A 25,453-nucleotide genomic window follows, 5' to 3' on the forward strand; every position below is an offset into this window, starting at 1 on the left:
AATAAATAAAAATAAAAATTCTATAAAAGACCAGGCCCAGAGGAAGGGCTATGTTACATAACTGTTTGCTTATACTTACTAGGCACCTGCTCTGCTGTACAGAGTTTGAGAGTTAGGTGCTGGGATCCTTTACATATTAGCCCAAGTCTTGCCTTGGGCCTTTGTTGGCAGAGTGATATGGGGCACATGCTTTTGCCTCTCTGTGCCTCAGTTTCCCCCAACTACATATGGGAATGTGGAAGCAACTGCCTCATGGGGTTTGTGGGGTTTCTGTCACTCCAGAATGTGAGCTACTAGCCTTTGGGCACCAGAGCTGTACGGGAAAGGGTCTCTCTAGCTGACCCCCATCCCAGTCACTACTCAGAGTAACCCCTGCTGGCGTTCCATGCCTTTCCTTTTGACATGGGGACTCCAGAACTTTGCTCATTTTGCAGACCAGATGACAAATAACCCAGGAGGAAAAGGGATGGACCCAAGTCAAGAGGTAGCACTCAGAGGCACACCCCTAGCCCAGTCCCCATCCTGCCCTGGATAGGTCCCACTTCCAAACACTGCCATCAGGCCCACATCCTGCCATGTCCCTGCAGCTCCTGGGGTCTCCTAGGCACTGGCTCAGCCCCAAAGGGCCCAGTGTTTGGGGGGTTGCTTTGGCCAAAGCAGACATCAAACTCCAGAAAGCCAATAGGGCCTAGGTCAGGGGGTAAAGGGCAACCTGGGCTGAAGGAAAATATTCTGGAAACTTCCAGGCAGATGTGAAAGTCCCTGGGTTGCTCTAGGGCCTGTAGCCAACCACACCATCCCCCTGACTTCTTGGTCTAAGGCCGGAGTTGGGGAGAACAGGAAACAAACATTTACTAGGCACCCACTGTATACAGTGGTAACAGTCAGCAGCAATGGGTATGTGCTAGGCACTGTGCCCAGAGCAGATGTTCATGCACCGAACTCATGCTGTTTTAAAAATGAGGAAATGGGTTCAGAGAAATTAGTAGTAGTGCGGTAGTAGTAATGTACAGTATTACTAGTAATGTACTAGTAATGTATAATAGTACTAGTACTCATACTAGTTACAAGTAGTAAAAACAGCACTCTTTGCTTATCTCAGTTGCATCCAGATGCCGTCACCCTCACCTCCCTGACCCTGTGGGATCCCTCAAGCACGTCGGCACCTTCCTGTCTCAGGGCCGTGGCACTGTCTGTTCCACCCGCGGATGCTTCCCCCAGATATCCGCATGTCGGGCTCCCTAACCTCTTTTCAGTCTTGCTCAAGTGTGACCTTCACAGTAAGGTCTTCCCCAGACCCCCTATTTACAACTGTTCTCCCCTCCCCATCGCCCCCCAATTCCCTGCACCCCATTCCTCTCCCCCCCCCACCCCAGCCCTTAGCTCTTATCACACTGTATCATTTACTTATTGTGTTGGTCTGTCTCTGACGTGGGTGTGTCATCTCCACAAAATCAGGGATCTTCGTGTTTGTTCATTGTTAAATCCCAACACGCAGAACAGAGTCTGGCCCACCCAATACCCACTGATTCTCAGGAAACACTCCTTGAATGAGTGGGATGTTCCCACCAGTCCTATGACTTCGGTGCTCCCGTCACTGCCCTCTCACAGATGGGGGACACCGAGGCACACAGCCACCAAGGCGCAAACCTGAACCCCTTGCCCTGTTGCCCCCAGTAGGTCTGGCCTCGCCCCACGGACCATGGCCTTGCCCCCATGAGCTAGAGCCTGTTCCTTGGCACGCACCCACCGCCAGCCAGCAGGATGCAGCTGTGGAAGGCGGTGGTGGTGACCCTGGCCTTCATGAGCATGGACGTCGGCATGACCACGGCCATCTACATCCTCAGCCACCTGGACCGCAGCCTGCTGGAGGACATCCGCCATTTCAACATCTTTGACTCGGTGCTGGACCTCTGGGCGGCCTGCCTCTACCGCAGCTGCCTGCTGCTGGGAGCCACCATCGGTGTGGCCAAGAACAGCGCCCTGGGGCCGCGGCGGCTTCGAGCCTCCTGGACGGTCATCGCCCTCGTGTGCCTCTTCGTGGGCATCTACACCATGGTGAAGCTGCTGCTCTTCTCCGAGGTCCGCAAGCCAGTCCGGGACCCATGGTTCTGGGCCCTCTTTGTGTGGACTTATATCTCACTCGCCGCTTCCTTCGTGCTCTGGTGGCTGCTGTCCACGGTGCGGCCGGACGCCAAAGCCCTGGAGCCGGGGGCTGAGGCCGAGGCCGACGGCTTCCCGAGGGAGCCCCGACCCCCTCGTGAGCAGGCATCGGGGGCCACGCTGCAAAAGCTGCTGTCCTACACCAAGCCTGACGTGGCCTTCCTTGTGGCGGCCTCCTTCTTCCTCATTGTGGCAGCTCTGGGTAAGTGAGGAGCCCGGGGGCCTGGCAGGCACCCTGGAAAGCAATTTGTGGGGGGGAGTTATATAACCACTGCATCCTTCCTCTTAAATCTTTTGACATTTTATTCATATGGTTCAACATCAAATTGATGTGAAGAGGTGAATACTGAGAGTTCCATTCCCAGTTCTGCCTCTGACGGTCCTGATCTCCCTGCCGAGGGCTAACTACAGGAAATGTTCTGGAAGCTTCCAAGTGGGTGCGAAACCACTTTTATTCATTTCTTGTATACATTCTCCCAGTGTTTCCTGATGAAGCCAAACAAGCAAAAATGGACCTGTTACTCTCACCACCTCTCACACGGTTCTTCGTGTCTTGCTTTTACCACTTAATGACATATTTTAGAAATTTCCAGTCAGTACCTCATTCCTTTATTTGGCTGCATAATAGTCCCCTGTGAGGCCAGTCCAGAGATTATTTAGTTGGTCTCCTTTTCTTGGCCCTTTGAGTTGTTTCGAGTCTTTTCTCTTACAGTAAATAACCTTGTTTGTACACATTCCATATAAATGTGGGTGTATTTGTAGGATAAGTTCCCAGAAGTGGGATCACTGGGTCAAACAAAGCATTTTTTGTAACAGAGCAGGATATACTAGAGACTGTCAGAACACGGTGTCTGTGGTTAGAGTAAGTACTGTGTGGTGAAACTTTTATTTTAGGTACGTGTGCCTGCGTGTGAAGTGAGTGTGTCCGGGTTTGTCATGTAAAATGCATTTGTTACTATTGGTTCTGGCCCAAACAGTGTGAAAGCGCTTCTTCAGATAAGGCGGGTGGGAAGGTGACATCTCAAGGTCAAAATTCCATGGTTTCCGGGGGCCACGAGCACTGGACATGCATTGCAGTCCTGCTCCCTACCTGGCTGTGTGCTTGTGGGCAAGTTATCAGGCCTTCCAGAGCCTCGCTTCCATGAAATGGAGACTGTTAGCATCCCCCATGTTTCCTGACGTTGGAAAACTTGAATAAAACGGATAGGAGAAGGGCAGGTCCAGAGCTTGGTACAGTGTGGTAAGTGCTCAGGAATGTTAGCCATTCTGAGTTGTTACACCTTTAACAGACAGCATCTGGGAGTGGCCCCAAACCCAGACTGTTCTCAGAGAGGACAGGCAGGCCCCAGAGCTGACCCCTGTCCTCTCACTATCGACCTTCTGCCCTCTCAGTCCCAGACCCTCTGCTGCTCTGTGATTTTATGCAAGTTACTTAACCTCTCTGGGTCTCAGTCTCCTCATCTGTTAAATGGGCATAATAGCAGTACCAGTCGTGATCAGGCTTATAAGGTTCAGCAAGCTAATATGGATAAGACACTGCAAACAGCTCCTGGAACCTGGAAGGCTCCCAATATATTTTAGTGCCTGTGAGTGTTGGGCAGACCCTTTTCCATTTAACCAGAGAGTTTTCCCTGCTCATGTTTCAAGGTCCCAATATCCCCTCCACCAAGAAGCCTTCTTGGATTACAGTGACTGCGATTCTTTATCTGCACCTCAGCTGTAGCACTAGTGACACGAAAATCATGAGTCCACTGTCCTGCTTCCCCTACCAGGCTTTGAGCCCCTTTGGGCCATTTTGGCCAGGTCTGACTCACCCCAGGTCCCTCCCCACCCCAGCCCACAACCTGGTACAGAGGCGGGCTCATGGAATGAATGAACACATAACCATCCCGCTTGTGTAGCCAGATGTCACCCATGACCTCGTTTCCGCCCCCTGCTGGGGCCCTGTTGTCAGCTGCTGTGTGCTCGGGGAATACAGATGTCCTAAAATACCGCGGAGCAGAGTCTGCCAGCCTGCAGGACTGCGTGGAGGTTAAGGGCTTGGACTCGAGATCAGGCCCCCAACTGCACTGATCGCCTGAGTCAAGGTTACAGAACCTGGCCAAGCCTCAGCTTCTCATCCTGAAAGTAGGGTTTTGCTGGGCTCTTGTGAAAGTTGGGTAAGCTGGAGCACGGTGCGGGGAAAAGTGAGTACTTCCCACAAGGTAGGGACTGTGACTACTGATAATTCTCACTCAACCAGTGGAGCATCTTCTAGTACATTACAATTCTTTTATATTGGGTTTCACAGCAACCCGACTAGAAAACCTTGGGCAAATACCTTTGCCTTGATTTCCTCATCTGTAAAATGGGAAGAATCGCAATACCACACCTATGAGATTATTGGGGGGCATATGGGATTTGAAAGAGATTTGGAAGCAGATATCCAGGGCAACAATGCTCTACACAGAGGAAACAGCCCGTGCAAAGGTCCTGAAGCAGTTAGGTGCCTGGTTGTGAAAGGAAAGCGGAGGTCAGCGTAGCTGGGGTGGTGTGGGAGGGTAGACGGAAAGAGAGTAGAAGATGAAGTCAGGGCAGTAGCAGGTGCCTGGTCCTGTAGGGCACCACTGGCCACTGTAAGGACTTTGATTTTTACCTTGAATGAGTTGGAAGCCTGAGGAGTGACCAGGTCTGACTGGGTTTCCTAGGGCCCCACTGTGTGCTGCGTGGAGAACAGGCTGATGGGGACAAGGGTGGCAGCAGGGAGAACCAGGAGTTGGCTGAGAAAGTCCAGGTGAGGTTGGAGACTTGAACCCAGGTGGGAGCAGTAGGGGCAGTGGAAGAGGTTGGATCTGGAGGTACTGTTGACCTTGAGAAACATGGGGGCAGCTTGAAAACGCTGGTATGACTTTTGACTCCCTAAGAGCTTAACTACTAATAGCCTGCTGTTGCCCAGAAGCCTTGCTGGTCACATAAACAGGAGATTTCACATATTTTGTATGTCCTATGTATCATACACTGTATTCTTACAATCAAGTGAGCTACAGGAAAGACAATGTTGCTAAAAGTCATAAGGAGGGGCGCCTGGGTGGCTCAGTGGGTTAAGCGTCTGCCTTCAGCTCAGGTCATGATCCCAGAGTCCTGGGATGGAGCCCTGCATCGGGCTCCCTGCTCAGCGGGGAGCCTGCATCTCTCTCTCCCCTTGCTCCTGTTCTCTCTCTCTCTAAAAGAAAAAAAGAAAGAAAGAAAGAAAGAAAGAAAGAAAGAAAGAAAGAAAGAAAGAAAGAAAAGTCATAAGGAAAATACATTTATAGTCCTGTAACGTGTTTATGGAAAAAAACCTATGTGTAAGCAGACCTGCACAACCCGTGTTGTTCAAGGGTCAGCTGTATTTTGAAGGTGGAGCCCCAGGATATGCCAGTGGATTGGAGAGTTTCATGTGATTCTTGCACGGATTTTTTTTTTTTAAGATTTTATTTATTTATTTGACAGAGAGATCACAAGCAGGCAGAGAGGCAGGCAGAGAGAGAGGAGGAAGCAGGCTCCCCGCTGAGCAGAGAGCCCGATGCAGGGCTCGATCCCAGGACCCTGGGATCATGACTTGAGCCGAAGGCAGAGGCTTAACCCACTGAGCCACGCAGGCGCCCCATTCTTGCGTGGATTTAACAAGAGTTTGTGCACATGCTTGACGCAGTGCCTGCTCCCCAGGAAGGGCCCCCAAGTGTCTGTTGTGCTTAGTATTATCATTGATGTTTACTGGAGCTGCCTTTGGAGCTCGCTGATGCCCTTGTCTTCCCCGTGGGTGAACTGAGGCCAGACTTCAGCTCAGGTGGGCTCCACAGTGGTGGTGAGGGACCCCATCTAGCAGAGCATGGGGACCAAGGCCCTCAAGGCTGCCACCTTGTGGTCCCTGTGCCAAGACCAGCAGAGGGCAGCAGAACCCCATAGAAGGCCTCCCTGTCTTCCACAGAGCTGGCCAAGACTCCTTCGAGGACCCTTACTGAGCTCCTGCTGTATGCCAGGCCACGCCCGTGGGAGGAACCGTAGTGGCAGTGAGGACACGGCCTGGTCTGACCACCTGCAGTCCCGTGTCCTTCGTTCCCACAAGTTGAGAGCAGGCTTTCCGGGTTATTGGGAGGGAAGGGGCTAGGAAGGAGCCCCTACATGGGAGGCCAGTTTGCATCTGAGTCCTGGCCTTTCCTCTTACCTGCCCTGTGCCGTGTGACCTCTGGTGTCCCAGGCAGAGCACTCCGCCTCTGATCTCCCATTCACCTCTGTGAAATGGGGGTGAGTCCCACTCGCCCCCTCTCCCCACTCCACCTGGCACGTTCTGAAGATACAGGAGGATAACAGGTGGGAAATCATGGCAAAAGGCAAAGCGCTCCACCCAAGGGGCCGGATGGCGATCTCCAGCAGTGCCCAGCACCGAGTGAACTTCGGCTGTGTGGCCCATCTTTCAGCTTCACTGCCCTCGTCTGTAACACGCAGTGATAACAGGCCCAGCTGCCGTGTCTGTGCAGAGGGGACGAAGTCCCATGGCTCCACACGCTCAGGCCTGGTGGCTGTTATTAACAAGATCGCCCCAGTCTATATCTGTTGAATAAACCATGTTTCCTGCTCTGAAAAGAGGGGGACCTGAAGCTGTATGGGCCCTCACCCCACCTCCTGCCAGGAGTTCGCCAGGAGAGAGTACCCGGTTAGTGGAGCGAGCGGAGGCAGGGTACGGGCTCCCCTGGCTACAGACGCCCCCTGAGCCCTCCTTGTCTCCTGGCAGGAGAGACCTTCCTTCCCTACTACACTGGCCGGGCCATTGATGGCATCGTCATCCAGAAGAGCATGGAGCAGTTCAGCACAGCGGTCATTGTCATGTGCCTGCTGGCCATCGGCAGGTAGCATGCTCACGCCCCCACGCCCCGCCTCTCCAGGCCCACGGCAGGGGGAGGGAGGTCAGGGAGGCCCTGGAGAGGGCCCTGGAGAGCCTGTCCCTCAGCCCTTCATCATGGTAACCAACAACCAAACAGGCTCAGAACCTGTATCCACTGATGGATCGCTGCCCTCGAATCACACCCTCTTGGCCCGAAAATTGGCTTCAGGCCTCGAGGTTCCCCTTTCAACCTCCCTGGCTACTCTCCAAGCGGGAAACCAGGGACAGCCTCATCTGTGCTGTTCTGGAAGGAAGAGGGGTCTGGCTGGCAGCCTGGGGTTCCTCGTCCCCAGTAAACACAGTCCCCTATCTGCCCTCATCATGGGGACTCCAGCTGGGGAACAAGGGAGGATGCATGGTGGTGCCAGCCCTGGAAGGGGGCCCAAGGTTGGGTCCCTCCCCGTGTCTGCCCTGCGAGGGGCCCACACCTGCCAGCCGCGGGAGGGGGCAGCCGGGGTGATGGCTGTGGGTTGCCACAGGACGTCGTGCTCTGTGTAACATCTCTTATCTGCAATTAGCTCATTTGCCGCAGGTGTTCGGGGCGGCATTTTTACCCTCATATTTGCCAGACTGAACATTCGCCTTCGGAACCGTCTCTTCCGCTCACTGGTGTCCCAGGAGATGAGCTTCTTTGACGAGAATCGCACAGGTTGGTCCTCCAGCAGCCCGGGGTGGCCTCTGGCAGGGGGCGCGTCTCACGCTGGGGGTTTCGATGGCTGGCTTTTCCCGAGATCCTGTTCAGGATAGAGACACCCTGGGAGGCCCCGCTGGCTGAGGTTTGGCTATGAGCTGTGGCCACTGTGGCAGGACCTTGGCCAGGCCACCCGAGGTCCCTGCAGGAGCCAAGAACTTGCTTTCCACTGTTCTTTGGGAACCACAAAGGCCAGAACTGTCCAAGCCTGGGGCCAGAGAGGCTCAGCTCGAAGCGGGTGTGAGGGGTGGGGCGCAGGGCACTACAGTATCCGGCCAGGATCCCAGGCTCTCAGACAGACTCGTCCTGGTTCCAACACTCGCTAACTTAGCCCCTCTGAGCCTCTGTTTTCTCATCTTGAAAACGGGAACGATAGTAGGAGGCAAGTGCTGAAAGTTTCTCCTCCCTCCTCCTCCCAGCCCAGATGATTGCTTCTCCCTGAGGGAAGAGGGGGTCATCCTCTCTGCCAGTGACAGGGAGGAGAGATGGGTTTGGTTCCGACTCGGTCAGGGACAGGCCGTGTGGCACCAGCTGAACCTTCCCTTTCTGATCCTCAGCTGCCTCCCCCATACGGTGGGATGTGACCTCAGAAGATGCTAGTGCTGGGGGCCAGGCTCAGAGCACCCCTCAAGGGGTGTCTGCTCTTCTCTCCCCTGCTCCGCTCCCCACCCAGAAAGGAGGGGAGGCCCGAGCTCCCTGCTGCCTGTCTCAGAAGTCCCTTCTTGTCTCCTTGCCCCCAGCCACGGTGGCCCCGTTGCCACAGTGGGAACTGAGCTGCCTGTGTGTTCCAGGGGACCTCATCTCCCGCCTCACCTCGGACACCACCATGGTCAGCGACTTGGTCTCCCAGAATATCAACATCTTCCTGCGGAACACGGTCAAGGTCACGGGCGTGGTGGTCTTCATGTTCAGCCTCTCGTGGCAGCTGTCATTGGTCACCTTCATGGGCTTCCCCATCATCATGATGGTGTCTGACATCTACGGCAAGTACTACAAGGTAGGCCCCCCAGGGTCCCTGCTGGGGTCTGCGCAGGGCTCTGGAGTGAGGGAGGAGCCTCACGAGGGGTTCTGGGGCGGCCCTGGGGGCTACTGAAGGACTCGTCCACCCACCTGTGCGTTCGGTCATTCAGGGGATCCTTATGAATCGTGTCCTAATCCCAGGCACCAGGATCTATCGGTGGAACAGAAAAGCTTCTGCTCTCAAGGGGCTCATGTTCTAGTGCAAGAGGCAGACGGTAATTGACAGCAGGAATAGCAACAGTACAGAATGATGAAAGGTGGTGGGTGCTAAGGAGGAAAATAAAGTTGGGGGGGCATGGCAGGTGGCACCTGAGAAGGTGACATTTGAGCAAAGAGGGGGACATCTCCAGGAAAGCATGTTCCAGGCAGAGGGTGGAACCAGTGCCATGGCCTTGAGGTGGGAACGTGCCCGGTGTATTTGAGGAGCCTCCGGGAGGCCAGTGGGGCTGGAACGCGCTTGAGGGGGCACGACAGGGAATGAGGGCCGGGAGGTGACAAGGTCAGGCTGTAGGCCTTTGTAAGAACTTTGGTTTACACTGAGCGCAGAGCTCGCTGTCTTTCTGGAGAGTGTCGATGTGGGGGTGGCCCAGGCCCCAGGATCGAGGCCCTCACCCGCGAAGCAGCTAGTGGCAGGCTGCGGGCCCCTCTAGCTGCTCCTTGACACTGCCTCTGCCAGGGAGGCGAGCCTGATGAGCGAGACCCCTGCCTCAGCCTCCTCCTGCTCCCCCTCTTGGTGGGTGGTCCTGAGCCGCAAGCAACTGAGACTGGGTTTAGACAGGTGCAGGGGGCTCCTTCCCCAGGGACCAGGCCTGAGGGGACAGGGGGCCTCCTGGACAGGAGTGACCCGCTCACTTAGAACCTTTGGTGCCCATAGCATGAGGCCAGCCCCTAAGTGCATCCTATACCCCACAACCACTGTGGCGCCTTCTGGCAGAGCCCCGTACCCAGCAGGGCCCTCTCCCCCGTGATTCCCGGTCACGGGCCTCTGTTTTCCTCCCTGAGTAGAAAGAGTAAATATATGAGTTGGAGCCATTTCCCTTCCTCTGCTCCCCACCCCGCCCTTCCTGCCTTCCGGCCAGCCCCCAGGACAGGGCAGGAAACCCTAGAGCTTCCCCCCATTTACCGGCCCTGCACACCTCAGTCCCCGCCTTCAAGTTCAGTTGGGCGGGGCCTCAAGGAAGCTCTGGAGCTCTCCTGCTGGGACCTGCGTGAGTACAGCCACCAGCCCCCGCGTCATCGTCACAAGCCCCACACACACTGCCCTCGGCCAGACATGACTCAGGACACAGAATGGCTCCACCCGAGATGCCAGAACACGCTGCATGCTTCCGATGGCCTCAGCGAGCCTTGAAGGTCATGGGACGCGCCCTTGCATGATCCTGGCCTGGCCTCTCTGGCAACCTTCCTCAAAGGTTTGAGAATCTTGGGGCTCCTGGGTGGCTCAGTGGGTTAAGCCTCTGCTTTCAGCTCAGGTCATGATCTCAGGGTCCTGGAATTGAGCCCCGCATTAGGCTCTCTGCTCAGCAGGGAGCCTGCTTCTCCTCACCTGCCTCTCTGCCTATTTGTGATCTTTCTCTCTGTCAAATAAATAAATAAAACATTAAAAAAAAAAAAGGTTTGAGAATCTGAGGATGTTAACTATTGCAAGGCCTGAACAGCTCTGTCCAGGGGCCGCTTCAAGAGCTGTGGTGGGCGGCAGCCTTGTGATCCGACACCTGGGATGATCTCTCAGCCATCTATACCCAGTCATACACACGCATGCAGCCAGATTTCACAGCCCTCCACCACCATCTAGAATTGGCTAGGAGTTCTGGAATCTCTGTGCCAGTCTTCAGGCGCTACCATAATTTAATATATGTTGATAATGTAAATGGCACCCCCTTAATACTTAGTGTTTCTTGTATTATGTACAACCTGAACAACCATCCAGGGCATCCCCCCCTTTTTTTAAAATTAACTTATAATGTATTATTAACCCCAGGGGTACAGGTCTGTGAATCGCCAGGTTTACACACTTCACAGCACTCATCATGGCACATACCTTCCCCAATGTCCATAACCCAACCACCCTCTCCCTACTCCCCTTCCCCGACAACCCTCAGTTTGTTTTGTGAGATTAAGAGTCTCTTATGGTTTGTCTCCCTCCCGATCCCATCTTGTTTCAATTTTTCCTTCTCTGCCCCCCAGGCCCCCCACTTTGCCTCTCAACTTCCTCATATCAGAAGACCATATGATAATTGTCTTTCTCTGATTGACTTATTTCGCTCAGCCTAATACCCTCTAGTTCTATCCACGTTGTCGCAAATGGCAAGATTTCATTTCTTTTGATGGCTGCATAGTATTCCATTGTGTGTATCCACATCTTCTTCAGGTCCTCCCTGTCTTATACCAGCACAGGATCAGGTGTCAAGTCTCCTTTTCTGAGAGAATTACCAAAAGCTATGTGTTTGGGAATAACCACCTTTAAGTACTGGAGAGGACTTCATGATCAGTCCCCCATCCCTCGGGACCTGGGACCTCAGGAGCTCACCCAAGAACCCAGCTAGAGTCTATTCTCTGAGTCTGTCCAATGAAGCTAGAAGGTGATGGGGGGAGTGGGGGGTGGTCTTATCCTTTTGTTCCTGGACTCTGTGCACAGAGAGCTGGCGCTAACTGAGGGTAGAAAAACCCAGAGAGACTGGGGGCCATTGGATAGTGAGACTGTTTTGGGGTTTCGTCCCTCTTGTCCCCGCCCCTGGCTACAGAGGCTCTCCAAAGAGGTCCAGAATGCCCTGGCAAGGGCCAGCAGTACAGCCGAGGAGACCATTAGTGCCATGAAGACCGTGCGGAGCTTTGCCAACGAGGAGGAAGAGGCAGAGGTGTATTCCCGGAAGCTCCAGCAGGTGTACAAGCTGAACAGGAAGGAGGCCGCAGCCTACACCTACTACGTCTGGGGCAGTGGGGTATGTGCCCCTGGCCTGGGCAGGTCTGTCGGGGGTCAGGACACAAAGATGGAGGGATCCCCTGACCAGGACGTAAGCCTTGGTCCCTCCATGTCGGTGTCAGCCTGGTTACACTTGACCTTACTCTGCCCCTCTTTCTGCTTTTCGACAGGGGAATCTTTTTGGGAAGGACTGTACTCTCCCAGTGATTGTCCTCATGGGGCACCTCCTCTTTGCCTCTTACCTGGGCATGGGGTAGCCGGGGAAGCATCTCAGCTGGGGAAATGTCCTTGCCCCAGAAGGGAGTCACCCCAAGGCCAGCGGGACCCAACCTAGGCCGCCTGGCAGGCCCTATGTCAAACCACACACACCCCATTAGAGTGTCTAGCTCACTCCCTGGGGGTAAGTCACAGCCCCTCCCTGGAGAATGGGGAGCGCTTGGAGCATACTGCTGTCTGTTGGCCACGTCTGGGAGGTGGGCACATCGGGGCATAGCTGGAGTAGGTATGAGAAGGGTTAGTTTAGGAGGAAGAAAGAATGGTGATCTACCAGGGGGCCGGGGTCAGGGCAGGCTGTCCCTCAAGAGGACCCAGCCAGAGAGGAGAAGGGGCCCGAAACCCAGCTCAGCTAGCCAAGCAGCGGTCTGCCCACATGCATGGGGACCTTTTGTCCCTGGCACAAAGGCACCATGGTCTAACCATCGATCTGGGTCTAACCCAGCCAGGGGCTTGGGGTGGGGAGAGGCAGTGGGAGGCAAGGGTGCCCTGGACACAGCCCCTCCTTCAGGGAACCTGGTGGGGACAAGAAGCAGACCCCATCGTCCCGCCCTGCCTGGCTTGCTGTGTGACCTTAGCCCATGGACCGAACCTCCCTGAGCCTTGCTCTTTCCAGTGAAGAGGAAGACTAACAGCTCCCGCCTGGCCTGGCTGAGTGCTGGAGGCTGTGTGTGTGCGTGCCAGGGCCTCACAAAGAAAGCCTTGTTCTCCGCCAGGCCCATGGCTCCCTCCAGCTAGGGGCCTTTGTGGGGAAGAAGTCCAGGGCCGGGGAGCGGGAGGGCAGGAGTGACAGCCAGGCAGCAGCATGTGGGAGGACACCCCTGCCTGGCTGGAGTTCAGTCTGTGACTGAGAGCACAGCCCACAGCTGCTCTCACACCGCCCTGCAGCCTGGGGGTGGGGGTGGGATGGCAGGCTCAGGCCAAGGCCTCTGTGACCCAGGTCCCCTCTTCCCTCTGCCCTCAGCTCACGCTGCTGGTCGTCCAGGTCAGTATCCTCTACTACGGGGGCCACCTCGTCATCTCAGGGCAGATGACCAGCGGCAACCTCATCTCCTTCATTATCTACGAGTTCGTCCTGGGAGACTGTATGGAGGTGAGTGGCTGGCTTGGGGAGGGGGTCTCGGGGGGCTGGAGGGATGGGGAAGAGGGATGTAAAGGTGGGGGGTGTTCCAGGGTGATGGAGGGTGTGTTTCTTTCTAGGTAGGTAGGGGAGAGAACATAGTACCAACGATGACAGTAGTATTACCATGTGGCTGTCACAGCTCCATTTACTAAGTCAAGTGACAGGGACAAGGGTGTTTCAGGACACGCTCTGAACAACACCGTGAGAGGGGTCTTCGTCCTGTTCTACCTCCCATTTCTCGGGAAAAGCGGCTGAGTCTCAGGCCAAGGGACTTGCCTACCACGTTGGTGGGGGAACCCAGTTCAAAACCAGATGAGTCTGAATTTATTTTAACCCACTTAGATTTTTTAAATATATATTTTTTAAAGATTTTATTTATTTATTTATTTATTTGACACACAGAGAGAGAGACAGCGAGAGAGGGAATACAAGTTGGGGGAGGCTGTGGGAGAGGGAGAAGCAGGCTCCCCGCTGAGCAGCGAGCCGGATGCGGGGCTCGATCCCAGGACCATGTCCTGGGATCATGACCTGAGCCAAAGGCAGATGCTTAACCAACTGAGCCACCCAGCTTCCCCTTTAACACAACTTTAAAGAGTTTAAAACCCCACAGGAAAAGCAGGGGTTGTTTTATATTGCCTTCATTCAGGCTCCCCTAGGAACAGACCCGGAGACAGGGAGCTGGGGTGTTCCCGCCCGAGCCCTCAGCTGCTGCTTGAGGATGCCCTGAGTGGGGGCATTTACTCCCAGGCACAGAGGTTGGGCCTCTGTGTCCTTCAGTGAGAAAGCTGGGGCTGTCTGGGGAGAGGGCCGTTAGGGTCTGCTGCAGATGGCTAGACCTCTACTTTGGCTAGGGCCACACCTGCCTGTCACTTGATGCCCGCAGTCCTGACTGTAGGAACTGGGGTGCAGAGACACCCACACCGGTGGGCAGAGGTGTATTACTTTCCAGAGTGGTAAGTCGAAGCGTCCTCCAGTGCCCACCAGTCAGGGATCAGGCTGACATGGCCCATTGGTGTTCCAGAAGCAGGGTGTCTCAGCCATAGATATGAGGCAGATCTAGGGGTACCAGCGTGCAAGAGACCCTGAGGCACACCATGAAGGAATGGGAAGAGTGTGATCCCAATGGCATGGTTTTTAAGTCTCAGAATTATTTACGTATGCGCCTGTGGGAGGAGGCCCAAGGGCACCGCTCCCCTCCGTGGTGCTCAGATCTTAACATGAGTGATAATAGCTTGATGTTACTAACAGTCCTCGGTGCTGGGTTCCCCAGCCAGGCCCCCGTGGTCGTAGCACACAAGGGCCTAAACTCAGGAGCCAGTCGTCCCTGGGTTCAAGGCCTGGATCTGCCACTTCCCAGCTGTGTGACCTGGGGGAAGGGACAGGGGCTCTCTGTGCCTCAGTTTTCTCATTGGCAAAAATGAAATGAGGCTAAAATCTACCCCCCGTAACGTATACAGAGTTCTCAGCAAAATGTGTCGTCATCATCGCTCGCATTTGTTGTGTATGTTTTTAACGCAAGGCGCGTGGATAGCGTGAATTAAGAGCAGTTTTTAAAACCGAAATTAAAAAATGCTTTGGCAGCCGAGGGAGGAATTCTCTTCAGAATTCCTGTTCTGCCACATTCTGGCGGGTTATTTAACTTCCCTGCTCTTCCGTTTCCTCCGCTGGGGGGTGAGAACACCCGCCCCGCAGGACGGCGGTGAGGTTTAGCTGTAATGACTGCAAGGCCCTCCTTCCTAATGTGTTCTCACCAGCGGCTCGGTGTCTGTTATCATTGTTCTCATGGTTTGCTTGTTTGTTTTTAAGATTTTATTTATTTATTTGAGAGAGGGAAAGAGGGAGAGCGAGCATGAGCAGGGCGAGTGGGAGAGGGAGAAACAGACTCCCCTCTGAGCAGGGAGCCCAATGCGGGGCTTAATCCTAGGACCCCGGGACCATGACCTGAGCCAAAGGCAGATTCTTAACCACTGAGCCACCCAGGCGGCCCCTTGCTGCCCTCGTTTTGTCAGTGTTGTCATTCCCGGCTGTACTGCTGGGGGGCTCCTGGCAGCGTCCTGCCCCCCCCAACGGCTGCTGTGTCCCTGCTCTCTCTGCACCCCTTCATCACTCTGGCACCACGGGGGTCCCAGTGCTGGGGTGTCACTGCGACAGGAACGTGTGTCTCCTCCCCCCGCAGTCCGTGGGCTCCGTCTATAGTGGCCTGATGCAGGGAGTGGGGGCCGCTGAGAAGGTGTTCGAGTTCATTGACCGGCAGCCAACCATGGTGCATGATGGGAACTTGGCCCCTGACCGCCTGGAGGGCCGGGTGGACTTTGAGAACGTGACCTTCACCTACCGCACTCGGCCCCACACCCAAGTTCTGCAGGTGAGAGGGGTGCCCGAGGCCCACCCACATCATCCCTTCCCTCATCCTGTCTCTCACCTGCATGCCAGGCCTCATAGTATAGCCAGGACCACGTAAGACAGAGTCCTGGTCCTCGTGGAGTTCGGGCTGGAGTCAGGGAAGGCAGATCATTAACAGAACGTTCCAGATAATAAGTGCCAGCAAGGCAGTAAGTCGGTGGTGTGATAGGGGTAGCTCACAGGTAGCACTCACAGGGATGGCGTTAACAGTCCAGGAGGGCTTCTCAGAGGAGAGGACATTGGAGATGGTCCTGAACAAGGGGAGGAGGCACCCAGGCTGTGGAAGTGAGCATCAAGATCCTGCCAAATCCTAGAAAAGGGAATATTCAGGGGCTGGCAGTGCCCAACCGCGGCAAAGGAGCATGGGTGGGGTGGGAAGGGCGCCTGCCTGTGTTCAAGGTCAGGGCATCTGAGCCAGTGGCTCCACATGGTGTCCGCCTGTTCCTTGCAGAATGTCTCCTTCAGCCTGTCCCCAGGAAAGGTGACCGCGCTCGTGGGGCCCTCGGGCAGTGGGAAGAGTTCCTGCGTCAACATCCTAGAGAACTTCTACCCGCTGGAGGGGGGCTGTGTGCTGCTGGACGGAAAGCCCATCAGCGCCTATGACCACAAGTACCTGCACCGCGTGGTACGTGAATGGCCCTTTGTTGTCCTGTGCGCTTTGTCCGACCTTCACCCTGAGAGCAGTCACACAGGTGCGGAGAAGTGACAGAGGTAAACACAGGCTCGGAGAGCTTCACCTGCGCACCAGCGCCCGGGTCAAGAAACAGAACATTCCAGGACTCTCCCACCCCGTGTGTCCCTTCTCTTTCCCCCAGAGGCCACATCTCCCTGACTTTATGATCTTCTCCTTCTTTTCTTCAGCTTTACCATTGCTTTGTGCCTCCCCGAACAACAGAGCTGTGTTTTGCCTAGTCTTGACCTTCATCTGGCTGGGATCATAGAACATGTGTTCAGCTGGGTCTTGCTTCTTCCGCTCAGCGTTATTTGTGAGACATCCAGGTTGAGGCTGTGGTTGTCGTTCATTCGTTTTCATTTCTGGGTGATAATCTACGGTGTGAGCATGTCACCATCTAGTTGGGCATTCTGCTCTTGATGGGGACTTGTATTGTTTCCTGTTTTTACTGTTACCAATACTGACGTAGACAATTTTGTCCACATTTTCTAGTGCGCACGGGTACATATGTTCTCCCAGAGTGCATGCACATCCCTGACTCTAGTAGCTACTGTCACTAGGGTGTTCATACCACTTTACATTCCCACTAGCAGTGGATGAGAGTTCCAGTGGCTCTGCATTTAAGTCATCTCTAGTATGTAAAAGAGGCTTACTCATGACAATACAGTTTTTGGTAATCATTTCAGAAAGAGATCCTCAACTCCTGATCCTGTGCTAGTCTAAGAACAGGGATGCCCTGGATGGTTGTTCAGGTTGTACACAATACAAGAAAAACCAACTACCAAGAAGGCACCATTTTCATCATCAACATACATTAAATTATAGGAGAGCCTGAGGACTGGCACAGAGATTCCAGAACTCCTAACCAAGTTCTAGATGGTGGTAGGGGCCACACATTGTGATATCTGCCTACCCGCCTGCATATAACCAGGTATAAATGGCTGAGCAGTGGTCCCAAGTATGTGATGACAAGGCTGCTACCTATCAGAGTTCTGGAAGTGGCCCTCAGGCAGAGCTATTCAGGCTTTGTACTAGCTAATATGCTCAGACATGTAATATTCTTAGATAGTTAATATTGTCAGTGCCGATCTTTTTGCCAGCTGGTGAGGACATACATAGAAGTACTTCATGGCGGTCTTTTGCATTTTTCCTGATGACCAGACATACCAAGTACTTTAACATATGGTTTACTACTTAGATTTCCTCTTTTGTGAATACCTGCTCTTTAGTTCAAATTAAAAATTTTAATTTTCATAAGCCCCAAAGAGTAAAATACAACAATCTAACCACATTCCCATATATTCAGAGAATTTTGTAATTAAGACATGAGAGTTCCCCTCCACCTTACCTTTTAAATTCCACTCCATGGAGGTTAACTGCTGTTAGCAGTTTAGTAAATATCCATCCCAACCAGTTTCCTATCTTTATATAAACATATTGGTAAGTAAAGGCCCGTATATAAGTTTTTTACTTTTTTGTTTTTTTAAAGAGAGATAGATAGGCAGAGGGAGAGAGTGGGGGAGGGGATCCCAAGCAGGCTCCACACCCAGCACAGAGCCTGATGCAGGGCTCGATCCCACGACCCTGAGATCATAACCTGAGTTGAGTGGGATGCTCAACCGACTGAGTCACCCAGGCACCCCTTCATATATCGTTTTTTTTAAACAAAAACAGAATCATGATGTGTGTGTGTGTGTGTTATTTGATTTAATGGATACACTGTGATTATGAGTCAATCTCCAATTTGTGAAACTGATTTTTCTTTCTACTTACAGTGTTGCAGTGATATCCTCCATACTCTCAGTTTTGTAGGCTACATTCCTAAAACTGGAATCACGGGACAAGTTCTTTAAATTATTCTCTCCGAAGGAAGGAGACACCAGGGAGGCCTTTATGGCCTGGGGGCTGCTATGGCCTCTTGTCTCCTGGCATGGACAGACTCACATTCCACATTCTCTTTCTCTCCCCTCCCTGGCTCTCCCCACCCCACCCAAGACAGGGGCAGACAGCGAGCTCTCTTCGAGGTCAGGGAACTTGGCTCAGGTCAGAGCAGCCCGCTTAACAGGCCCCAGATTTTTGGTCGGGGAAAGCTGAGGGCTTGTGCAGAAAGTGGACTCTGTTGTTTTTGAAGGAAAGAGGCAGCTGATGCTAACAGCCGGGCTCCGGCTCTGCTCAGATTTCAGACCCAAGACCCCTGGCGTCAGGCAGGCCTGGCGCTGGCGAGGTTCCTGGTGACAGCTGGACGGATGCGTGCCTGGCCTGTCATGCCCCATCCTTTCTCCTGCACAGATCTCCCTCGTGAGCCAGGAGCCGGTGCTGTTCGCCCGCTCCATCACAGACAACATCTCCTATGGCCTGCCCACTGTACCCTTCGAGATGGTAGTGGAGGCCGCACAGAAGGCAAATGCCCACGGCTTCATCATGGAGCTCCAGGACGGCTACAATACAGGTACACAGCCCAGGAGCGTCACCTCCACCCTGCCTGAAGGTCCACGCTCAGGGATGCGACCCTCCGGGTGAAGCATTGCTCTCTGCCGGCTGCTTTTGATTCCATGTGAAATTCACTCGACGTTTAATACCTTTACAGTACCATGCAACCAACCACCTCTATTTATTTTTAAACATTATTATTATCTATGACTTATTTTTTAGAAAGAGAGAGAGCAGGAGCATGGGGGGAGGGGCTGAGGGAGAGGGAGAAGCAGGCTCGCCCTGAGCGGGGAGCTGAGCAGGGAGCCCAATGCGGGACTCGATCCCAGGACCCTGGAATCATGATCTGAGCTGAAGGCGGATGCTTAACCGACTGAGCCACCCAGGTGCCCCAAAACATGGTGATTTTCAAATAATACATTTGCTTAATGTATCAAGTTGCTTAATTTTGTATCAAGTCAATATTTTAATATAATAAATTTAACAGTGTATGATTTATATCATATATTTTGTTATACTTAATATACTTTAAAATTTTAACTCTAGGGGCACCTGGGTGGCTCAGTGGGTTAAAGCCTCTGCCTTCAGCTCAGGTCATGGTCCCAGGGTCCTGAGATCGAGCCCCACATCGGGCTCTCTGCTAAGCAGGGAACCTGCTTCCCCTCTCTCTCCATCTGCCCCTCTGCCTACTTGTGATCTCTCTCTGTCAAATGAATAAATAAGTTCTTTAAAAAATAAATAAAATAAAATTTTAACTCTTGAGAAGGGGCTATTCACATGGTTCAAAACTAAAAATGTATATGAAATGATAGACAATGAGGGGTTTTACTCCATCCCTTTCTCTACCCCTGTTTCCTCCTGACCCACCCAAACGTCTTTTGTTACCTTACTACATGTCATTTGGGAGCTTCTTCATGCAAATATGAATGAACATATATATATATATATATATATATATATATATATATTTTTTTTTTTAAGATTTCTTATTTATTTGACAGACAGAGATTACAAGTAGGCAGAGGTGGGAGGGGAGCAGGCTCCCTGATGAGCAGAGAGCCCAATGTGGGGCTTGATCCCAGGACCCTGAGATCATGACCTGACCCAAAGACAGAGGCTTAACCCACTGAGCCACCCAGGCGCCCCAGTGAATGTATATTTTTATTTCCTCCTAACCTTTTTTTTTTTTTAAAGATTTTATTTATTTGACAGACAGAGATCACAAGTAGGCAGAGAGGCAGGCAGAGAGAGAGGAGAAAGCAGGCTCCCTGCCGAGCAGAGAGCTTGACGCAGGGCTCGATCCCAGGACCCCGGGACCATGACCTGAGCCGAAGGCAGAGGCTTTAACCCACTGAGCCGCCCAGGCGCCCCTCCTCCTAACCTTTAAAGAAAAAAAAAACAAACCCAGCACTTAATATTCTGCACCTGGCTTTTTTTTTTTTTTTAACTTAACATGGCATCTTAGTGACATTCCACGTCGTCACTTAGACCTCCCTTGCTCCATTTTTAAGCAGTGGCATAGTATTCCAGGGTATCGGGCTTTATGATAATTAGTTTAAAAAATTCATTCAGTTTCCTGCTGATGGACGTTCAAGTCGATCTTTTGTTTTGATTTGCAGTGTTAGTCCTGTGAGTCGTGCGTAACATGGGCCTTGGCCACCGTGCTTGGGAAAGTCACTTGTAGGGACAATCCACAGATGTGGGGATGCGGGTGCCAGGGTCATGCACTTGAACTTGTGATCCATAGACTTTCACAGTGCAGAGTGATAGACACAGGGTGTATGCACTGTGGCCAGAGGGATCACCCCAACTGTGCTTGCCCCAGAAGGATAGGGGAGTGCCTGTCTCCCCACAGCGACACCAGGACAGTGTATTATCAGATATCGGGATGTTTTCCATATTAATAGGGAAAAATTGGTATCTTAGTACCAATCGAATGTAGTCATGATTCGCATGAACAGGGAGGGAGAGCGTCCTTCGGTGAGTTTGGGAGCTGTTGGTTGTCCCAGTCTGTGGCCCTCTGGACCACGCCTTTTCCTGGAGAGCACAGCTCCTGCGGCAGCAAGGAAAAGAAGAGGAGAGGGTCCTCTCTGTCTTCCCTAGGGCTGCCCTGGCCTCACCCTCTGCTCATTTGCCCCTGTCCCTTTGTCACGCAGAGACTGGGGAGAAGGGCGCCCAGCTGTCGGGTGGCCAGAAGCAGCGGGTGGCCATGGCTCGGGCTCTGGTGCGGAACCCACCTGTCCTCATCTTGGACGAAGCCACCAGCGCTCTGGATGCGGAGAGCGAGTACCTGGTGAGTGGCGGGGTGGCGGGGTGATGCCGGAGAAAAGAGCGGGCACCACGAAGGGCTTGGAGATGCCCTGGGGGCTCCCCCAGGCTGTCAACTTCCTGGACTGGGGTGTTCAGGGCTGAAGGGTCCATCCAGCTGGCTCTTGGCGGAGCTCAAAATACATGACACGGGTTTGGAGTCGAGGCCCTGCCCTTAGCTCATCATGGGAGCCCGTGTCTTCCGCTCCCTGAGCCCCCTTTCCATTGGTAAAGAGCGTCCAACTGTGTATCTGTCAGTGACCAGGTGGGTGCCACGGCCCCTCCCTGGTCGGATCTTGGATTACACAGGCACTCACTGAGCACTGGGCCGCTAGGCACTGTCCCAGCTGCCGAGGTTGCCGTGACGGGCTGACCAGACAGACAGAGGACTGCCCCTGCGGCTTTTCCAGTCCCGGGGGAGACGAGCATGAGTTCAACCTGTGGCCCATGGCACACAGAAAACAAAACCATCTGAGAGAGAAATTGAGACAGGTCACCCTGTCAGAGAGGGACACAGCCAGACATTGATGCTGGAAAAACAGATTTTCTTCAGTAGCAACTGACAGGAAGGGAAAGAGCAGGGCTCCATTCTGATTTGTGCAGAGGGGACAGCGGTGACAGGCGTTGAAGGAGAATGAAGGCATAGGGAGCAGGCTCGAGGGACAGCCGGGAGTTGGTGAGTGTGGATGTGATTAGGAAGATGAGTGTGGGCGGGAATTCTGTCCTCCCATAGAGACTGGGAGACCCAGGCCTGTCCTTCCTGATGATTACATTTCAAAGGAATGGCCTTTAGGTCCTTGAGAAAGACACTCCTGACTGTAGGAGATTCATATATAAGTATGGAAGGGACAGAGAAAGGATTTGCAATTAGAAGCCCTTTTTATTAAACACTTTAAGAAAGGGAGGTCAGGGGCCTACTGTCGGGAGTTGGCTGGAACAGTCCGTTCCCCCAGCAGCACTGAGCATTTGGGGGGCTGGGCCATCCCCGAGACACGGCCTTACACTCCCGAAGCCCTGCTGGAGTGTGACCATCTCCTCGATGCACATGGGGTCTTCAGGTGCCATTTGAGCTGAGACCCAGGAGAAGAGCCAGCTGAGCATCCAAGAAGGAAAAGAGCAGCATGTGCAAAGGCCCAGAGCAAGTTCACAGGCAAGCCCAAAGGTCAGCATGTCAGGCTGGTGGGAGTCTGACAAGGTAAGGTGAGGACAGAGTCATAGGGAGACACCGGCTCCTTGGGCCCTAGTCATAGAGTTTGGAATTTTTTTTTTTTTTTTGAAGAAAAGTTTCAGGTTTAAAGAAAATTCAGGGACGCCTGGGTGGCTCAGTTGGTTAAGCAGCTGCCTTCAGCTCAGGTCATGATCCCAGCGTCCTGGGATCGAGTCCCACATCGGGCTCCTTGCTCGGCAGGGAGCCTGCTTCTCCCTCTGCCTCTGCCTGCCATTCTGTCTGCCTGTGCTCGCTCTCTCTCCCTCTCTCTCTCTGACAAATAAATAAAATAAAATCTTTAAAAAAAAAAAAAAAGAAAAGAAAATTCAGCAAAAAGTGCAGAGAGTTCCCCTATATCTCCTTTTCACCCCACAGACTGTTTCTCCTGTGATCAGCATCTTGTCACGGTACATTTGTTTCAGTCGATGAGTGGGTTTTAATGCATCGTTGCTAACTCAGGTCCCTAGTTTATGTCAGGGGTCCCTCTTGGTGTCGCAAAGTCTTGTCTGTGACAAATGCAGAATGGCAGGCAGAGGCTGGATTTTATTCTTGTTTGGGACAAGAAGCTGTTGGGGGGCTCGGAGCAGGAATTCAGCAAGAACCAATCGAAATGTTAAATCCACGAGGCTGACGAAGGAGACGGGGACGGCAGGTTGCAGGCATCCGGGCAAGAAGTAACAGGGGTAGCAGTGGAAGGATGGAAAGAGCCAGATGAACTGGGGAGAGATGCCCCCAGAAGGATTCCACCAGGCCTTTGGATTTGGCCAAGGATGGGGAATTGAGGGCCGCGGTCTCGTGGGCTTCAGCTTTGAGGCTAATGGTGAGACCATGAGCCAAGGAGAAGGTTGCAAGGAGCAGGAAGAGCAGAGAGGAGACCAGGTTAGGGTTCAGCTGTCGCTCGCCAGGCGCCTCCCCTGCGCCGGGCCCTGAACTCCGTCTCCTGTGCCCCAAACCCCAGGGAGCCAGTGGGGTGGGGGGGCGAGCCCTGGCTTCCCTAAGGAGGCACTGAGGCTCAGCTACAGGGTGGGTGTGGGAGCCTAGCAGCTCCGGGCGTGGTGGGGGGGGGGTGGGGCAGCGCCCCCACGAGCCGGCCCCCTCCGTCTCCCCAGATCCAGCAGGCCATCCACGGCAACCTGCAGAAGCACACCGTGCTCATCATCGCGCACCGCCTGAGCACGGTGGAGCGCGCGCACCTCATCGTGGTGCTGGACAAGGGCCGCGTGGTGCAGCAGGGCACGCACCAGCAGCTGCTGGCCCAGGGCGGCCTCTACGCCAAGCTGGTGCAGCGGCAGATGCTGGGGCTCGAGCCCGCCGCGGACTACTCAGCTGGTCACAAGGAGCCTCCGGGCGGCAGCGGCCACAAGGCCTGACTGCGGGCCCCGCCTCGCACGGTGGGGCTGAGGCCCCGGCACCTGCCGGGCAAATGTACCCATGGGGCGCCCCCCCAGCCCCGCTGCCCTCTGAGCCCAGGCCCACCGTGCCAGGAGGGCAGCCTGCCATGTCCCACGTGTCACTGCTTCCTGCATCGCGCCCCCCCCTTCCCACTCCATCCACCTGCCCCCACCCCCACCCCGCCCTTCCCCGCGCTGCCGGGAGCCGCTGCCTCAAGTCTGGGCAGCAGAGACCCCGCTGGTCTCTCCATCCGGTCTCCCAGGGCTTCTAAGAGAAGGTAGAGCTACCTTTTAAACCAAGATCTCACTTGAAGAACCAAGGTTTTTTACTGCTTGGTTCGATGGGCCCCAGTCAACTCCAGATTCAAAAACTTTTTTTTTTTTTTTTTTTTTAATGGGGAGTAATGATGGGCAAGGTCACTGAGATATTCTAGAAACTTCTGAGCCAGGGGGTGAACGATCCTTCCTAATAGCCTGGGGGATGCCAGGGGAGAATTAGGCCTCTGCCCTCTGCCCCTCGATGAGAAGGGGCTTTCCTGTCCCTGAGGGGGACACGGAGGAAGGGACTTCCTCTCTCACTCTTTGCAGCTTCCTGAGTCAGGCCAAGGGTCGGCGGGAAGAGCGGGAAGGGCCTGTCTGCCCGTGGCCCTTGCCGTCCTGCCAAATCTAAGCCAGTCTCACTGTGAACCACTACTAACCTTAACTGGGGGAGTGAGGGGCTGGCCAGGCCTGGCAGAGCCTCAGGGTGGCCCCAGCCCCACACCCGGCGTGAGCCCCTCAGGCCCACCTCATCCCTTGCTCCCATCTCCCCCCTCCAGCCGGCAGCCCCCTCCCACACATGCACCCCTGCTCCGCTCCTCGCTCTGCTCTTGGGAGGCCCTTCAGTGCCGGATGTCTGAGAGATGCGTTCTCTTCCCTGTCTGGTGGACAGAATGGCAGCAAAACTCAGGCTCTGGTTTTGTGGGGTGGGGAGGGGGGTGGGTGTTTGCAAGATGTTGGAAGATCCCGGTCAATAAAGTGTACTACCTCTGACCCCTGACCTCTGACCTCTTCCTGGGCCCTCTGCCCCGTCACCTGGTTAGGTTTTTCCATCAGACACAGCCTGAGAGATTTGGGTAAAGGGCTTCCCCCACAGGGTCTGGGAGCCCCCCTTCTGTGCTCTTCATGTCCCCAGGAACTCTAGCACCGACTAATTTATTCGTCTCTGTCTGTCTGTCTCCACGGGGCTTGTGCAGGGTCACGGAGGCCTGTCTCCTTGACATCTGGGGGATTTCTGTGCAAATGCCACCTGCTCTTTTCCATCAGGGACCGGGCCCCCCATGCCCACTCCACCCCACGGAGCCAGGAAGTCTTACCTAACAGCTCCATCAGAAGGGAGGTGAGACTGGGCACAGGAAAAACCTCTGGGGCAGTTCTTGGGGGCTGTGATGAAGTCCGGGGTCCCGGGAGGGGGCCAGGGGGCAGTGGCTGTTTACCAGCCAGTGGAGAAATATTTCAGTATCAGTAACTACTGGTGCGGCCACGTACCCATTTTCCTGCCCAGTAAGCTGACCCAGACTGCCACCAGCCGAGTCTCTCCGGCTTCACCTCAGGGCTTAAGGAAACCGAGTCCCAGGGAGGTTAAGCTGCTTGCTCAGGACCACCAGCTAGTGAGGGCTAGAGCCGGGATTCACACCCAAGAAGCGTGCGTGTGTGTCTTCCCAACCACGGAAGGCCTGAGAGTGCAGCTCTAAGGGCACAGGCTGGGGAGACTTGACTGACCCTGCGGCAGAGGCTGTACGGATCCAACGTTGGACCTGAGTTCTCAAACAGAAGTGCTTCCAGGAGCCAGGTAAGTACTGCAAGTGTGTGCAGTCGGCCAGGTATACGAGAAAGGAGACAACCCTCTTGGTTTCTGTTCCGCTTTCCCACTCGCGGGATGGCGCAGAGAAATCTTTCCGTTCCAT

At 54.1% G+C, this 25,453-nt stretch overlaps 1 protein-coding gene across 6 annotated transcripts in view; it reads left to right on the forward strand.

Moving 5' to 3' along the window:
- The window catches only part of ABCB9 (ATP binding cassette subfamily B member 9), a 31,225-nt gene extending 6,668 nt beyond the window's left edge, over nt 1-24,557 (forward strand). For 3 of the 6 annotated variants that reach the window (XM_047697604.1, XM_047697602.1, XM_047697599.1), the window contains exons 2-12: nt 1,681-2,365; nt 6,917-7,031; nt 7,585-7,715; nt 8,549-8,754; nt 11,522-11,719; nt 12,938-13,066; nt 15,273-15,461; nt 15,951-16,124; nt 18,462-18,621; nt 20,759-20,895; nt 23,226-24,557. In XM_047697604.1, coding sequence (XP_047553560.1) covers nt 1,765-2,365; nt 6,917-7,031; nt 7,585-7,715; nt 8,549-8,754; nt 11,522-11,719; nt 12,938-13,066; nt 15,273-15,461; nt 15,951-16,124; nt 18,462-18,621; nt 20,759-20,895; nt 23,226-23,486 — 2,301 coding nt within the window. In that variant the 5' untranslated portion in view covers nt 1,681-1,764 and the 3' untranslated portion in view covers nt 23,487-24,557. Of the gene's footprint in view, nt 1-1,677; nt 2,366-6,916; nt 7,032-7,584; nt 7,716-8,548; nt 8,755-11,521; nt 11,720-12,937; nt 13,067-15,272; nt 15,462-15,950; nt 16,125-18,461; nt 18,622-20,758; nt 20,896-21,967; nt 22,179-23,225 lie in introns of those variants that run through there. The other 3 variants (XM_047697603.1, XM_047697601.1, XM_047697605.1) reach the window with 2 other exon arrangements.
- The last annotated feature ends 896 nt before the right edge of the window (nt 24,558-25,453 follow it).

This window comes from Lutra lutra, chromosome 12 (genome assembly GCF_902655055.1).
Source record: "Lutra lutra chromosome 12, mLutLut1.2, whole genome shotgun sequence".
In the NCBI taxonomy this organism is placed as follows: Eukaryota; Metazoa; Chordata; class Mammalia; order Carnivora; family Mustelidae; genus Lutra; species Lutra lutra.